Source organism: Candoia aspera, chromosome 2 (genome assembly GCF_035149785.1).
Source record: "Candoia aspera isolate rCanAsp1 chromosome 2, rCanAsp1.hap2, whole genome shotgun sequence".
NCBI classification, from domain to species: Eukaryota; Metazoa; Chordata; class Lepidosauria; order Squamata; family Boidae; genus Candoia; species Candoia aspera.
The window spans coordinates 56,539,808-56,557,779 of record NC_086154.1 but is presented as its reverse complement, the minus strand read 5'-3'; the positions used below and the strand labels follow the sequence as shown (position 1 = coordinate 56,557,779).

The window sequence follows — 17,972 nt, the reverse complement described above, 5'->3', positions numbered from 1 at the left end:
TCAGCGTCTTCTCCAGGGTGTCCTGTCTTCTCATTATGTGGCCAAAGTATTTCAGTTTTGCCTTTAATATCATTCCCTCAAGTGAGCAGTCTGGCTTGATTTCCTGGAGGATGGACTGGTTTGATCTTCTTGCAGTCCAAGGCACTCTCAGAATTTTCCTCCAACACCACAGTTCAAAAGCATCTATCTTCCTTCGCTCAGCCTTCCTTATGGTCCAGCTCTCGCAGCCATATGCTACTATGGGGAACACCATTGCTTTAACTATGCGGACCTTTGTTGTCAGTGTGATGTCTCTGCTCTTGACTATTTTATCGAGATTTGTCATTGCTCTTCTCCCAAGGATTAAGCGTCTTCTGATTTCCTGACTGCAGTCAGCATCTGCAGTAATCTTTGCACCTAGGAATACAAAGTCTTTCACTGCTTCTACATTTTCTCCCTCTATTTGCCAGTTATCAATCAAGCTGGTTGCAATAATCTTGGTTTTTTTGAGGTTTAGCTGCAAACCAGCTTTTGCACTTTCTTCTTTCACCTTCATCATAAGGCTCCTCAGTTCCTCTTCACTTTCAGCCATCAAAGTGGTATCATCTGCATATCTGAGATTGTTAATGTTTCTTCCAGCGATTTTAACTCCAGCATTGGATTCCTCAACCCCAGCTTGTTGCATGATGTGTTCTGCATACAAGTTGAATAGGTAGGGTGAGAGTATACAGCCCTGCCGTACTCCTTTCCCAATCTTAAACCAGTCCGTTGTTCCGTGGTCTGTTCTTACTGTTGCTACTTGGTCGTTATACAGATTCTTCAGGAGGCATACAAGATGACTTGGTATCCCCATACCGCTAAGAACTTGCTACAATTTGTTATGGTCCACACAGTCAAAGGCTTTAGAATAGTCAATAAAACAGAAATAGATGTTTTTCTGAAACTCCCTGGCTTTTTCCATTATCCAGCGGATATTGGCAATTTGGTCTCTAGTTCCTCTGCCTTTTCTAAACCCAGCTTGTACATCTGGCAATTCTCGCTCCATGAACTGCTGAAGTCTACCTTGCAGGATCTTGAGCATTACCTTACTGGAATGTGAAATGAGTGCCACTGTTCGATAGTTTGAACATTCTTTCGTGTTTCCCTTTTTTGGTATGGGGATATAAGTTGATTTTTTCCAATCTGATGGCCATTCTTGTGTTTTCCAAATTTGCTGGCATATAGCATGCATTACCTTGACAGCATCATCTCGCAAGATTTTGAACAGTTCAGCTGGGATGCCATCGTCTCCTGTTGCCTTGTTATTAGCAATGCTTCTTAAGGCCCACTCAACCTCACTCTTCAGGATGTCTGGCTCTAGCTCACTGACCACACCGTCAAAGCTATCCCCGATATTGTTATCCTTCCTATATAGGTCTTCTGTATATTCTTGCCACCTTTTCTTGATCTCTTCTTCTTCTGTTAGGTCCTTGCCATCTTTGTTTTTGATCTTACCCATTTTGGCCTGGAATTTACCTCCAATGTTTCTAATTTTCTGGAAGTGGTCTCTTGTCCTTCCTATTCTATTGTCTTCTTCCACTTCCGCGCATTGCTTGTTTAAAAATAATTCCTTATCTCTTCTGGCTAACCTCTGGAATTTTGCATTTAATTGGGCATATCTCCCCCTATCACTGTTGCCTTTTGCTTTCCTTCTTTCTTGGGCTACTTCTAGTGTCTCAGCAGACAGCCATTTTGCCTTCTTGGTTTTCTCTTTCTTTGGGATGTATTTTGTTGCCGCCTCCTGAACAATGCTGCCAACTTCTGTCCAGAGTTCTTCTGGGACCCTATCTACTAAGTCCAGTCGCTTAAATCTATTCTTCACCTCCACTGCATATTCCTTAGGAATATTAGTGAGCTCATATCTAGCTGATCTGTGGGTGTTCCCTAATCTCTTTAGTCTGATCCTAAATTGTGCAAGAAGAAGTTCGTGATCTGAACTACAGTCAGCTCCAAGCCTTGTTTTTACCGACTGTACAGATGTCCACCACCTTTGGCTGCAAAGGATGTAATCAATCTGATTTCGGTGTTGTCCATCTGGTGAAGTCCATGTATAAAGCTGTCTCTTAGGTTGTTGGAAGAGAGTGTTTGTTGTGCAGAGTGAATTGTCTTGGCAAAATTCTATCAGCCTATGTCCTGCTTCATTTTGTTCTCCCAGGCCATACTTACCTGTAATTCGAGGTGTCATTTGACTGCCTACCTTAGCATTCCAGTCTCCTGTGATGAAAATAACATCTCTTTTAGGCGTGTTGTCCAGTAGGTGCTGCAGATCCTCATAGAACTGCTCTACTTCAGCTTCTTCAGCATTTGTGGTTGGGGCGTATATTTGGATCACTGTGATGTTAGATGGCTTGCCCTGAATTCGAATTGAGATCATTCTGTCGTTTTTGGGGTTGTATCCAAGCACTGCTTTAGCCACTTTACTATTAATTATGAAGGCTACTCCATTTCTTCTGTGGTCCTCTTGTCCACAGTAGTAGATCTGGTGGTCATTTGATGTGAAGTGGCCCATTCCAGTCCATTTCAGTTCACTGACGCCCAGAATGTCTATCTTTAATCTTGACATCTCACCAATAACCACATCCAATTTGCCCTGGCTCATAGATCTTACATTCCAGGTTCCAATGGTGTGTTGATCCTTTGAACATCGGATTCGCCGTTCACCACCAGCACCGTCGGCCGCTAGCCGTCCTTTCGGCTTTGAGCTAGCTGCGTCATCACATCTGGGGCTAGTTGAGCTCATTCTCTGTTCCTCCCCAGTAGCATTTTGAGTATCTTCCAACCTGGGGGTCTCATCTTCCGATGGTATACCGACATATCTCTGGTTGTACTGATCCATTTAGTTTTCACGGCAAGAATACTGGGGTGGGTTGCCATTACCTTCCCCAGGGATCGCATTTGGTCTGACCTCTCTGTCATGACCTTCCCGTCTTGGGTGGCCCTTCACGGTTTAGCTCATGGCATCATTGAGGTGCTCAAGCTCCAGCACCACGACAAGGTAACGATCCTTTGCTGAAGAGAGTTGCTGAGAATTACCAAAAAGCTCTTATTTTATTTCATCTGTCCAAAGGACATTCTCCCAGAAGGATTGTGGCTTGTCAACATGCATTTTAACAAACCCAAGTCTGGCTTTTTTATGTCTGTCTTTCAGAAGTGGGGTCTTCCCAGGTCTTCTACCATGGAAGCAATGGATGTGAGTTGGTATTGCTGTACCTTGATCTTGGAGGTCAGCCAAGATCTGTTTTGAAGTTTTCCTTGGTTCCTTCTCCACTATTTAAACTATCCTTCTGTTGAATCTGGGAACAATTTTCCTCTTGCAGCCATATCCAGGGAGGTTGGCTATGGTCCCATGGACCTTAAACTAGTTAATATTAGCAATTGTGGTCACAGGAACATGAAGCTCTTTGGAGATGGTGTTGTAGCCTTTACCTTTACCATGCTGGGCTATTACCTTCTTCCTTTCCTCCTCGGATATCTTTTTTTTTCTCTTGTCCATGTTTGCTGTGCTGCACACAATGACACAAAACGCCTGAGTGAATACTTTTCTCCATTCAAATAGGCCGAGTGACTGATTATGAGACTGAATATATGTTTGATACTGATTAAAGTAAATGGTCTGCTTGAGAGATCTGAAATCCAATAATATCTTTTAACTTCTAAGGGATACCAATAATTATGTCCATATTATTTTCATTTGTTTTATTATTTACAAGAATATTATACATCAAAAGCACTCTATGGACAGAATTGCTATTTGTTAATAGGAAGTTAGGCTCTGGGATTGAGTTGCATGCTGCTTTGAATGCTGCTGTAGATCATTGAAGGAGAAGTCCAAAGTCTGAAAGCGCTCAGTTGCTTTTAGATAGATGTTGCAAGGAGCATGTTATGAATAGTGAGCCAACTGTGATTACTCCTGCAACCAGTAAGTTACTACTCAGTGTAAGCTACAGGGTTCATATAATGCCAGCTGTGAACAAGTTGCATTGGTTGTCAATTACTTATTGGATACAATTTAAAATACTGGTGTTAATGTTTCAACCCTGAATTAACTTGGGGCTTGGCTATCTGAGTGATACTCTCCCCCATTAGAGACATGGCAGGCCTTTAAGGTCAGCAGGAGAGCCTTTCTGAAGATGCCCTTGCTGTTGGAAGCATACTTATCCAGTATCCTAAGCCTCAGTAACTGGTGGCTTCTGTAGCTACCTTAAGGAGAAGAGCCAAGTTGCATGTCTTTTGCCAGATTCTAAGTGTCAGTTGAAGTCTGCTTTGGTTTTAACTTATGCTTTCAAACTTTTACTTCCATTTTTTATTTACTTGTGACTACCTTGATGCTCAAAATGAACAGAAAAGAGTGGAACAGAAATAAAAAAAACCAAGGACAGAACTTGCCTCTGACTCTGATTCCTCATGCGATGCTGCTCTCCTGTATCGAACTTTGCTCCCATTTCTTGAATCCTGACCTGGTTCTTTCTCTTCAAGTTTAGCTTTTGTCTTTCCTTTTTTCATAAGGAAGTTATCAACAACCCAAAACATTAACGCCTGTTAGAAAGGAGATGTCGTGTTAAGCTCCCCTTTATCTTTCATACTTTTGGACAGTTATGTGATTCAAGGGATTTACAGTATATACAACACCTATCTAAATATACACAATTACACGGGCCATTAAGAAAGCTGGATTCCTAAAACTGAGGTTCAGAAGATCTTTTCTCAGGTTCACATACACCCACACCCACACACAAAAATATAAAGAGCATTTCAATAGCTATTAAATGCGCTCTCAATCTGCAGGTGGCAGAAGGTCCTTCCTTCATGCCCATAAAAGTGTGATATCCATGTATTGGAAACAGCTGGAGAAGTCAAAGAATAACAAACTACATTTTTATTACTATTTGTAAATTTGTATTATAGAATCTCTAAATATGAAATCCTGCCAGTTAACCATTAAAACCACTGGCAAAAATGCTAACTCTTTAAATGTATAATTTCTAAACATAACTTTATGCAAGCAATTATTTTAAAATCATTGGTATAATAAAAACAAATTGTCTAAAATGAAAAATAAATGCACTGAAGATAATGTTCTGAGATTGTAGCTTTTGTTTCATGAACGTGCACGCACATTCCTGAACAAACATGGAACCTGAGCCCTGCAGAACTGCAAAGCAGGAATCTCTTTCCACTTCGGCTGTCATTCTTGGCCATGTGCAGGATTTTACTACAATCAAACAACAAACAAGCAACTGAACATCTCTGCAGAGTTCATTTAATTCCTTCTTTTTAGATCTGCATGGATAAAGATCTCCTGAAAGCACCTTAAAGCTCTACTTCCAGATGTTTAAGGACCACAATTCAGCCAATGATAGATGGAATTTTAGGTACTTTAGCCCTCTTTTTCCTTTCATCTCTTTGTTTTATGGCTGTGTTTATAAATTTTGAAGTTATGTTTCTCTTTAATGCTGTTGCATTCATTTGTATATTTTGTGGATTAATTTAGCATCAATCAATAATTATTTTCCACTCAAAAAAGCAAAACAATGAGGGAGATAACCTATAGCTGTTCCTTTTGTATTTTTCTTAAAATCACAAACATAAAATGCAATCAACATTTTTTAAAGATGGTTTTATGTAAGAAAAATCCAATACTTCTGTCATGCATTAAGTATGAGTTTTACAAACTATGCACCAGAACTAATTAATATTGTAAAAACTAAACAAATCCAGCTTATGTGGTTAACATAAAGGTCTCTTGGGTGTCACCACTATATATTTGGACTCCAAATATTACAAACTACACTGAATATTCAGAAGATGTCATTTATACCAACATTTACAAAGAAGGGGACTATCAGCATCACAATAGCCAACTCCAGCTGAGGATTCTCTATAGGATTCAACAAAGCTATCTGCAAAGAGGAAAAAATATATATTAATATCGTGGAATTATATCCGTATACAACTGAGTTTTATGCTATTACTTGCACTATGTGAAGTATTAGGTGAAGTATTAGGTTAATGGGCTGTAGAATTGGGAAGAATAATTTGAGCAGAAAGAACACTTTAGATCAACAAAATTAAAAATGTGTTCTTTAGTACATTAAGAATTGGGGTTATTTCCTTTTAAAACAGGAATGTATATAATTTAAATGGAGGTTCAGAAAGGTAAATATTAACATTGCTTTAATCCACATTACTAAAATCACATTATTGATTTTTAATGCCTTGAACAATACGGCCTCAGCTGTTAGAGGCATCCGCTCCCAGAACATCATCATAGGACAGAGAACAGCACAGCCAGCTTTCCAACTTTCCTGTCAGCTTCATGCATGTTATGCTCAGTAAGCATTAATCTGAAAAGGGAAGGGAAGTAACTCATCTCTATTCCTTCTGCATTGGTTTCCGACACGATGGAATGATTTCAGTTTTCCAGCATTGGTACACAGAGATGGTGAACTCCCCTTTAGAGCAGAGGTTCCAAAGGCTTTCTCAGTTCATGGTGCCCCCAGCACTTCCCAAATGGGCAATACAGGAACTCACTAACAGTTCCATGGATTAATTATGAAATATCCTGCAGCGCTCCTGGGAGTTTGCTGCAGAGCCCCACGGTGCCATAGTGCAGAGTTTGGGAACAGCGGCTCTAGGGTCCACAACTGGAACCTACTCAACCACAGATAATCTTCCGCTATCCTTAAAGCTCGGAGGCCTTTTGAATGCGCTTCCCACCCACAGCTATTCCAAACAAGAGAAACGCCCAGCTAGAGGTTCCAGGGCCCTGTGCAATCTGCCAAACCTTTGGGGGAAGCTTCCCAAGACCTCCAAAACTATTATTAAATTATCATCTTTAACATGATAGAAGCAATAGACACCTGGAGAATAACCACATGAACTGTATTTCATGTTACTTAAATGAAAATCAAATCAAATTCAGCTTGGGTCCCAGGATTCACCTATTATGTTTTGAACTGGGAGCCCCTCCCCCCAGCATACCAATGCAGCCCTTGGCCCAGAAAAATTTATGTATTCCTAACATAAACCTGGGCTGCTAAGAAGAATCTTAATACAGGGAACCAAGCAAGGGTTTCTATGCTAAAAGAAATATAAAAAGCCAAATATAATTCTGTGCCACATTCATTCATCTTGACGTTTTAAGGCACAACTGCTCCAGACTACTTTAAAAGAAAAATATAACTTCTTTATATCCACATTTTAGATTCATGTGCGTATTTGTAAAAGCTGCATTCAATGTAGCAGCTCCCTGAATACTAATAGTTAGGTTATCTTGTTGATTTTAATAAAAATTGCAGGTTAAAAATAAGCAGAAGAATAATGTCTGGACAGGGTGATTAGCTGGGCTAATCACTTAATGTGGAATACGTGCACGACTGGAACACATGCTACTTTTGCCTGCAACTAGTCCAAGAATACATTCATGCTTTACAGGTAGTCCTCAGGTTATGATGGCAATTGGGATGCGGTCATTAAGTGCAATGTCACGTGACCGCATCGCTTAGTAATGGCAATCCTGGGCAGTCCCTGTTGCCATTGTAGCCCCAAGATGTGCGGGTCATTAAGATGGAAGTCCCAGGTAAGAAGCGCAGGTGTGCCATGGGGGAGGCTGGAGGAGGGCCAGCACAGGCCATGGGCAAGTTGTGGGAGGGCTGGTGGAGGCTGTGCAGGGGTGTGTGCTGTGAGCCGGAGAAAAAGCGCGCCCAACTTACCAGAGTGACTTGCAACCTTCCCTGCTGGCTTCCCCATTGACTGCTTGTGGGAAGCCAGCAGGGAAGGTTGCAAATGGTGATCACATGACTGCAGCTCCCTGCGACTTCATAATCGCAAGCTGGGCACCCAAGCCTGCGATCACATGACTGCAGGGGTGCTGCAATGGCTGGAACTTTGAGGACCAGTCGTACATCTACTTTTTCAGTGCCGCCGTAACTTTGAATGTCACTGAACAAATGGACATAAGCCGAGAACTACCTGTACTGAAGACTTCCTTAAAGCTACATTTCCTTAAAGCTACATACATGAATTGAATGCAGTAGTAGTAGTATGTGCCTTGTACTCAAATGACTTGCTGAATTCTAAACTAAGCATGTAGAGACAGTATCTCATCTGATTCAGGGCCCAGGTTAAAACTCTAGAATCTGAGCCAGTCCAAAGATAGTCCAGTTCAACTAAATATCTACAGTTGGAGTAAGGGGTTTTTTTGGTGGAGGGCACACCTTCCTAATCTAGCATAGAAAAAACAGAGATGGGGACATTTTGGGGGTTTTTTGCTAGACTAAGATGAAAATTGCAGGAAGGTTAGATTTTTATATGCAGAAGAAATGTATGTTTCATAGGATTTTGGTCCATAGGTGAATGGATTTTCAATTCTTGCATTTTAAAATGTTTTAAAAAGTATCTGTAATTTTGTTGTTTTGGGATAGAATATGATAGAATCTGGAGCTGTAATAGCTCCTGTGATGAAGGATAATCAAGCCAAACTTCAGTCAGATATGGTAAGGAGCCTCATGTAAAGGGAAAATTTTTTTCTAAGGAATTATGATGCTCTTCCCTGAATAAGTCTATCACTGATTATTGGGCAAGAGGTAGGAAGGGCACAACTAAAGATTTTTCCATCTTCAAAAAGGGGACAACTGATTCACAAGGGTCATTCTGGTTTGAGAGCAGACCTGTTAATCACTGAAAAAACGTTTCCTCCTTTCCCCACCATAGTATTTTCTTTTTGGCACAAGAGCCCTGACACCACCTTTCACACTGAATGAGAACTCCAGAAAACAGTTCCAGACTGTAGCCTTGCAGAGGAATAGAAACAGAATGGAACATCTTCAGACCTCTCTGCTACACTCAGGTAAGTGAAAATCTGTTCCAAATTAGTCTACTCTAGCTTGGGATCTGGGGTTCAGTTCTATCCAGTGCACACTGTCCTATTTTAAAGTAACCATAGATGCTGTTTGTGAGCCATATTGGTGTGTGTGTGTGTGTGTGTGTGAAGGGAGGGGGTTAGCAGGCAAATAGCAAGTGTGTTTCATGTTTTAAGTGATTATCTAGCTTAGACCATCATCCAAATTCTGTCAAATAAATTACACATTGTGTAATTTTTGTGTTGTTTACCGGAAATGAGAAAAGTTGCTATTATACAGTAATAATTTGTATGGATATGTTTCATTCAGAAAACTTTTCTGGAGAAAAATGCGAGTGAGAAATAGAAGAACATCTAGTGTAGAGAACATACTACTTACTGGAATAATCCAGTAAGTACATTATTATAATTTAGAGATCACACAGAATGAAATCTATCCAGGCATTAGAGTTGTCATCAAATGCAGTTCCATTTAGTGTAGTGTCTAGCTTCTGCCCGAACCTTTCCAGTAAATGGGAAGTCACCGCCTCCCTCAGTAATTGATTCCACTGAGCAGCTTTTCTTAACTTTCAGCTGGAATCGGTCTTCCTGAAATTAAGATCATTTTTCTGATCTGAACAGAAGGATAGTTATATTTTAGTAATGTAGCAAAATCAGGACATTAACCTGATTGTTAAGGATGACCAAAGACTTGGTTATGAATATTTTCACTACTTTCATTAATGCAGTCTTCTCCAGCATGAGGTTTTTCAACTGCGTTGGATTACATCTTCCATCCCCTTAGTGAGCATGGCACTGAGAGCTGGAGGACCAGGTTGGAGAAAACAGCACAAAAGAAAATACATTGCTAATTCACTTATTATTCAGTGTATTCTTTTTAAAAAAAAATCAAGACTCAAACCTCTTTCCACTGAGGTATTAGGAGCACTATAATTATGATGGTTTTCTCAAACATCATGATAACTATGTACAACGCACACTGGCCTACCCAGGCACGGCACTGCAAGGGGTCTCCTGCAAAAGAAGACACAAACGGTTAGCTCAGATGTCTGATAAACAAGCTGACAACTACATTGAGGTACATCACAAAACTCTGCAGAGCAATCCCAAGTGCTGGTCATCATAAAGCAGATAAACTTTAGATCTGAGCAATCATCTTTACAGTAGAATTTGTGTGTGTGTGTGTGTGTGTGTGTGTGTATGTATATGTGTGTATGTGTGCATGTGTGTGTGTGTGTGTGTGTATATATGTATATATATAGCTACCCTCCTCACCAAGTGACTCTGGATGGCTCACAAGAATCCTTTGAGTTATCAATTATTGTCTGGAGCAAAAGACCCATACTTGGTATTGCAGAATTCTGGGCCCTGAAATTTGATTTGAATTCTAGAATTCAAAGACCTTAGACAGAAAAAAAACCAACCAACCAACCCACGACTAACTACAGTGCAAGCTTTCCTCATTTCAGATAATTAAGTATGAGCAGGAATCACTTTGCTGCTTCTGTTGTTAAACAACTGGGAATAAAAATGTTTGCCAAGTCACTGTAAAATCACTCAAAGACATACTAGAAAATCCAGATCTACTTTCTGTTTATACATGTCTTAAGGGATAGTGTTTATTTAGTCTTTGTGAGTGTGCATGTGGTTGAATAATTTTGTATACATTTGTTTCATGAGTGCAGAAATTAAATCTGAACAACACAAAAGTAGAAATACTATTTTTCCATCTGGAACGCCTTGTTTGTTTATTTATTTCAATTTATACAGCCACCTATCTTGCCAATGCAAATCTGGGTAGATAACAGAAATTAAAGTACAATATAACTACAATGTGTATTAAGTAATAATACTGTTCTCAACCAACTAACACGAAGTGGCTCTCGAACACACCATTCACAGTAGTGTGGGATCCAATTAATAGGACTTCAATACAATAAAACAATTATTAAAAATTGAGTTAATAAAAAGAATACCATAATTTGTTAAATATATGTTATTTCATTTATTCATTTTGTTCTAGAAGACTCATGTGTTTGGATATGCTTATGGAAGTAAGAACAGGACAACAGAAATAGTTTTTTCATCCTTTTATGGTTGCAAAGCAAGTTACACCATAAGGCTAGAAGGAGACATGCTGTACATTATGGGTCATCTCCCTCCAGGAGTGAGGGACTGTTCCCTGATGGGGCCTTGGAAGTAGGCATTTTCAGTAGCCGCTCCCACTGTTTGGAAACTCTTCCTGGCAGAAACTGAGTCAGCTGTGTCCCTCCAGGGCTCTAGGAAAATGTCGAAGACTGCACAGTATCATGACTGAAAATGGAGTTCACGGGTACACGATTTTTCTATTTCTTGGGGTTTTATAGTTTTTTATTTTGTTTTGTTTTGTTTTTTCCTGAAATGTTTGGGGGCTTATTTTATGTTGAAAATTTTAGCCACCTAGAAATGGATGGCATATGAGCAAAGTAAATACAATTTAAGAAATGTAAGCTGTTTGTGTGGATGAGGGGACTTTTTCTTTTTTGCTTATAATAAAAAATTCAAAAATGTTGGTTTATCAAATAACCTGTTGTCATCTTAGTTCACACACAAAACATGTGAATGAATACGTGAACTAATTAAAATGTGAACTTCAACATAAAAAACCATGGCTTAGAATAATGTGAGAATTCTGTAGTGTTTTCTTCAAACAGTGCTGCTGGCAAAAAGTAATAAAGTAGAAGTCAAACATATAGAAGACCAAGATGTGGCAATGGCTGCCATCCTTGAAGGTCTTTAAAAAGGGAGCAGAGAATAAGACTATCAGTGGTGGTAGTGGTAATGAGTGTTAATTTCAGGGATGGAAGGCAACCTACCAACTGTTGCAGAGCAACAATGAAGGATATATTGCTTATAGGCTGCCTACAGGCATCTGGTAGATTAAATGTAGCAAACTGAACATGAGATTGAATTGATTTTTATATGGTCAGAAGGACAATTCTTGTGCCTTATGTAATTATCCATAAGATTTCCTTCACTTTTGAAGATGGAGTGACATCAATTGTATATTTATTTCAAATTAATTATTAAAATACTTAAACTATGCCACATCTGATTTACATCAAGACTGATGTGGCTTATTTGATCTTTATAAATTCATAGTGACTGTCTAAGTTAGTTCTGGCTATTCAAAGCTTATCTTAATATTTGAATAAGACTTCTTTTTGAATACAACTTCTTGAATATTCTTGAACTTCTTAGAAGTTTTGTAATTCCATTTAAGATCGCACTCTTTGTTTTTGTCTATGTCTTCAAATGAATTTGCTACCCTGAATAAGATTGCTGAATTGTAATTTGATTTTAAAAATTAGCTGAAACCACTGTAGAATTCTTTGGAGATTTTAATCACTGAACAATAAAAACTATTTTTCTGGAGAAAGGATTGTGTTGCCTAAACTACAAAATGAAATGTAAATAAAATCTGGCTGAGGGCTCTGGTTACATGGAGAAGAATTAGAACAAGCAACGAGGTACCAGCAACAAGAGAAAATTTAAAAGCCTGCAAATTGCTATATATTGATTAATGTGCAATGACATCAGATCTAGACATCAGCCAGTGTTGAAGAAATGTTATCTTTTTTCTAAGACACTTCAAATACAGACTTACAGCTCAGTCTGAGAACTAAGCAATGGAAAATCAAATACATTTAAACAGCTGTAATGGAAAATGGACCTCAGCCATTTCCTTTTCTGGAGAGGCTTTAAAAGACATTCTCCAGATATTTTACTAGCTAGTCTTGATGTTTATAATATTTATATCTGTGCTATATAATACTTAAGCATTCCAACAATTTCTGATAAAAGTTAGTAAATAACCATGTATTTTCAGTTACATTTCTAAACCTATTTAGACTGTCAGGTAAAAGTTAATTACAAAGCATTAACTTAAACAAGGAATAAAACAGGACCATTTTTAACAGATGCTTGAAACATGGATTTAGGAATATTTTGTACATTTAACTATTAGTAACTTTTGCTTAAGTATAAGATTTAATTTATAAATCAGATACATTTCTGCACATACAATGGTGCTTAAATGTTTGTGAACACTTTTGAGTTTTCAATATTTCTGCATCAATAGGACCTAAAACATGTGTTTTTCATACAAGCCCTAAAGCTAGAAAAAGAGAAACCAGTTAAACAAATGTGTCAAAACCATTATACTCGTTCATTTATTGACTGACAATGATCCAAAGCTTATTGTTTGGCAAAAGTATGTGAACCTCTAGGATTATCAGTTCATTTGAAGGGGAAGTTAGAATCAGGTGTTTCAATCAATGGGATGATAATTAATCGGGGTGACTGTGGGAGGTCCTGCCCTATTTAAAGAACAGGATTCTGGGTATTCACTATCGAAGTCTGATCTTGACAACATAGGTATGTAGAAGTGCGTCATGGCTTGAACAAAGGAGATTTCTGAGGATCTCCAAGAACAGCTGTTGATGCTTACCAGGCTGGAAAAGAGTTTGGACTCCACCAGTCCACTGTCAGGCAGATTGTGTACAAATGGGTGCACATCACTGTCTTTATAGCAGGTGCTGCCCTTTGCTTTTCACCCTCTGGGCAGTGACACAGACTGGAGCTATGTTTCGTGTTATCATTTTTGTAGAAATGACTGATCGTTAAATTAAAGCTGCAATACTTCATGTAACTTCCTGGTAGTAATTCCACCGAACTCAATGGGACTAATTTCCAAAAAGTATGGACTGGAACAGGATGTAAACCAACTTCTGGAGTATATCCTGTCACTGAAAACATGCAAAACAAACAGTTCCCAGCTTTTGAAACTTAAAGATAATTCACACATTACAGAACTCCTACGTGGAAATTGCTTCTATGTAAGGAAGAGACAAACAAGTTTCACATCTCTTTCTCTGTTATCCATTTTTTATCTTCAGCCTGCCTTAATTTCATGTGCCCAAAAGCACATCTGATGAAGTACAAGAATTTCAGATTTCAGTAAAACAGAAGAAACAAATTTCTTTTCTTTACTTTGGGAGAAGTGAAGCTTAAAGATGAGTCTGTGAAACCAAATCTCAGTAACTGTGTTCTGTTACTCTTTCCCTTCTGTTTATTTCTGCTGCATGTCTCTGGCACACGCAGCAGAAATATTTGTAAGGCACACTGAAGTTTATTACAGTGGTTAGAGAAGTACGAAAAAGCCAAAATCAATTATTAATTCAATATTTGCACACCAATCCCACTTTTTAAAATTGTAAGCATGGTTAATACTAAAAGTCCTTTTCTCTTTCTGTAATACATGTTCCTCTTGGTGCTGGGATTCCCCTACCAGACTAATGTTGTGTTAAATAGGCTGGAAAGCCGAGGCAAAGATTAAGTTCATCACACTGAACTCCATCAGGCCAGAAACTCCACACTTGTATGCCTACCCATCTTTCCTCTTGCAAAAATATGCAAAACTGGATGGAACTTATCTGTGAGAGAGCAGTATAAAAGCAATGAACATAAAGTTTGCTCTTCAAGTAGGAATAGGAGGAAAGGCTTACAAATCAATTCCTAAGATTGAAAGCCAAGAAATGCAAGGTGAGACCTCCCAACTAATGCACAGGAATTGATGTTTAATCTGTTCAATTTTATAATAGGCTGACTGTTTATAAGATATACTATTCTGCACAGCGCAAATGAAGTGGCTACTAACACCTCCACTGACTAACAATAGACTAGAGAAACTGGATTACAGAACTGCTTTTTACTTCAGAGGATCAGTGTGGGCTATTAAGAAAAGAAATGACACTCCCCCTCTCTTTTAAGCATGCTCTTGAGTTTGAGAGAGAGTCAGAGGATTGTATGCAGCCATCTCCCAGAGTCTGTGATACCATTACTGATCCTAACCAATATTGGTGGATCCATTTCAAATCCAAGTAAATCAACAGGTTAACTGTAGTAAAAATGGAATATTATGTCATGGTATGATTGAGCTGTTAAGAGAGGGAAAAATTTGGGTAGGAAAAGAGAAAATGTAAATGCTTTAGCCTGTTCTTGATCTGCATAACCCCCACAGAATTGCATCTACAATGAACCAAAATATAATTGGTAATATGCCACAAGCATGCATGTTCAATTCAGCTAGTTGTCATGTTTTAAAATAATCTTCCACACAATTAAAAGAGTAGCATTTCTCCAGAAGCCCAAACACCTGACACAGCCTGCCCAAGTGCAACTTAATCTGCCATAATATCTTGCATATGTTCTGATGTCAACTGTCTTCTTGAGAGACTGGAAATGAAATCTATATACAGAGAGGCTTTCAGTCTAAGAAATGAGTTATTGTCCAGAAATAACAACAAACACCGAATCACTAGGGATCAAGTACTAGGTCCAGGAAAACAGATGAGCTCATAGGCGACAAACCATCTGAAAATACAAGGAAGGTCAAGGGTGTTTTATTACATTAATGTAGAGAAAAGTAAATGTTCGTTTTACTAGTTATACACACAAAAAAATTCCTCTTCACTGAGCACCAACTTGTTTCAGGCTCTTCTCTTGACCTACACAATGCTATCATTTTACATAATTTTGTCAGATAATTCATGTAGCTGGCATTAGGAAAACCAGTATTTCAGACCCAGCCCTACTTGTATTTGACACGTTCAGATTGTTTCTGTATTTCTGCCTTGCAAAGAAGATTCAGTGAGGTACCAGTCCCTCCCTGTGCTCTCTCCTGGGATGACTCACCCCAATCCTCCAGTGTTACAACCTTACAGAGGCCCCTACTGAGATCTCTTCCTACCAGAAAAGATGAGGAGAGGCACAGCACATCACTATCAGCCTGTGTGTTAGCCGTTCAGTCTCCTCCCCAATCACCACACCACGAGGGCAGCTAGAATAGCATTAGGTGTCAGGAGAGAGATTCGCAGATAACATCACCCCTAATTCAAGCCAAGGAAATAGAACACAGCACAACAGTAGAAAGTTAACAGGTGAAGTTGGCTACTTGGCTACTATTCTCTTTTAAGTTATCAAATTGAAGATCGCCACTTTTTTTAAAAAAAAAAAATCTATTCTGTATTTGTAAAAACGTATTTTATTAAATTATAAGACAACCACATTCCAGTGTTTGATGTAAGTGTAAATAAAATAAGAGCGTTATTTAATTTATATAAAATTTTATATCTTGTTTTTCTGATGTACAACCACCATTCAGGGCAACTAGTAACAATTAAACAATAGATAGGAAGGCTGAGATAGAAAGCAACAAAAATAAATGTTTTGGCTGTAAATAGCATTTCAACTGAATTTTCATCTTGTAACTTCACTGCTACTAAATGTGTTCTAATACTTTTAGAATAATAAATTTATTAGCTTTTAAAATGCTACACAACACTTTTTCATCATTATTTTTTGGCTGCGAAAGCCTAACAAGGTTCCCCTCTTGGCAAGTATAAAATGCAGTTGCCTGAATATATGGTGCTGCTAAAAATCATTATTGTTTAGAGCTTGTCATTTTGAGAAAAAGCTGTTTTGATGGACTGCATAAAACTATTTCTAGCTTGCTTTAAAAAGATCTTTGTGATTGGTCTATTTCAGAAAAACATAAAATTCTCTTCTACTTTAAAATAAACAGGGTTCAGTTACTGGCAGTATCCCTTATCCTGTACAGGAAACCATACTGTACTATTGGAGTAATGAAAGCTTTGCTGAATTTAATTGGATTCCCTACCCCCATATTTTCAGAGTAGGACTGTTCAATGTGAATGCACAGAGGTTAGATATAACATTCAGGTCATTAAGGCCAAATTCCCATAGGATTCCTAATGTTCTACCCTACCCTTGTTCTTTTCACTGTTTTATACTTGTATGGAAAACCCAAACAATGAATATATTCAATAGCCAACTTTCTATACAATAGCTGGAGTATGTTCAAGAAAAGAGAAAAATGCAATTAACATTGTATGAACTCAAGAGTCATCTTGGATTGTTCTAGCATCCTGTTTTCACATTCACCGGCCAGATGTCCATGGAAAGTAGCACAGTAAGACTCCTTTTCTCATGTTCCTCAGCAAATGAAAGAAATATTCCCTATGACATTGGAGGTAACATATAGTTATCATGACTAATATTCTCCTGAATATTCTTTGAAATTGTCTTCTAGGAAAAAAGTTCAAGAAAAACATCCAAGCCCGGCTACATTTTGCAAAAACCTTCATCAAGTCTGACAAAAGCATGTGGGAAAATGTGTTATGGTCTGATGAGACCAAGGTTGAACTTTCTGGCCATCATTCCAAAAAGTATGTTTGGCGCATAAACAACACTGCGCATCACCAAAAGTACACCATGCCCACAGTGAAGCATGGTGGTGGCAGCATTATGCCTTGGGGCTGCTTTTCTTCAGCTGGAACTGGGGCTTTAGTCAAGATGAAGGGAATTATGAACAGCTCCACATATCAGTCAATTTTGGCACAAAACCTTCAGGCCTCTGCCAAAATGCTGAAGATGAAGAGGAATGTCACCTTTCAACATGACAACGACCCAAAGCATACCTCCAAATCAACAAAAGAATGGCTTCACCAGAAGAAGATCGAAGTTTTGGAATGGCCCAGCCAGAGCCCAGACCTGAATCCAGTTGAAAATCTGTGGGGTGACCTGAAGAGGGCTGTGCACAGGAGATGCCCTCACAATCTGACAGATCTGGAGCGCTTCTGCAAGGACGAGTGGGCAAAGATTCCCAAGGCAAGATGTGCCATGCTGAGAGACTCCTACCCCAAAAGACTGAATGCTGTCGTGAAATCAATAGGTGCTTCAACATAGTATTAGTTTAAGGGTGTGCACACTTATGCAACCACGATATTCTAGTTTTTTAATTTTTATTTTTTCTCCCTAAAAGATTTCAGTTTGTCTTTCAATTGTGCAGCTTACATGTTATAGTAAAGGTGGAAAAAATTCTGAAGTGATTTATCTTGGTCTGACTTTTTACATCTCAAAAACGTGGCATTTTAACAGGGGCGTGTAGACTTTTTATATCCACTGTATATGGATTGTGCTATTCCCCTTTGCAATGTTATGCAAAGCACAGAAACAAAATGGTAAGCCATAA

General features: G+C 38.6%; 1 protein-coding gene across 1 annotated transcript in view; it reads right to left on the bottom strand.

Moving 5' to 3' along the window:
• Positions 1-17,972, bottom strand: part of STIMATE (STIM activating enhancer) — a 59,814-nt gene that overhangs the window by 8,045 nt on the left and 33,797 nt on the right. The window contains exons 5-7 of the mRNA XM_063291882.1: positions 9,780-9,892; positions 5,841-5,918; positions 4,405-4,554 (exon numbers count right to left, since the gene is read on the bottom strand). Coding sequence (XP_063147952.1) covers positions 4,405-4,554; positions 5,841-5,918; positions 9,780-9,892 — 341 coding nt within the window. The remainder of the gene's footprint in view (positions 1-4,404; positions 4,555-5,840; positions 5,919-9,779; positions 9,893-17,972) is intronic.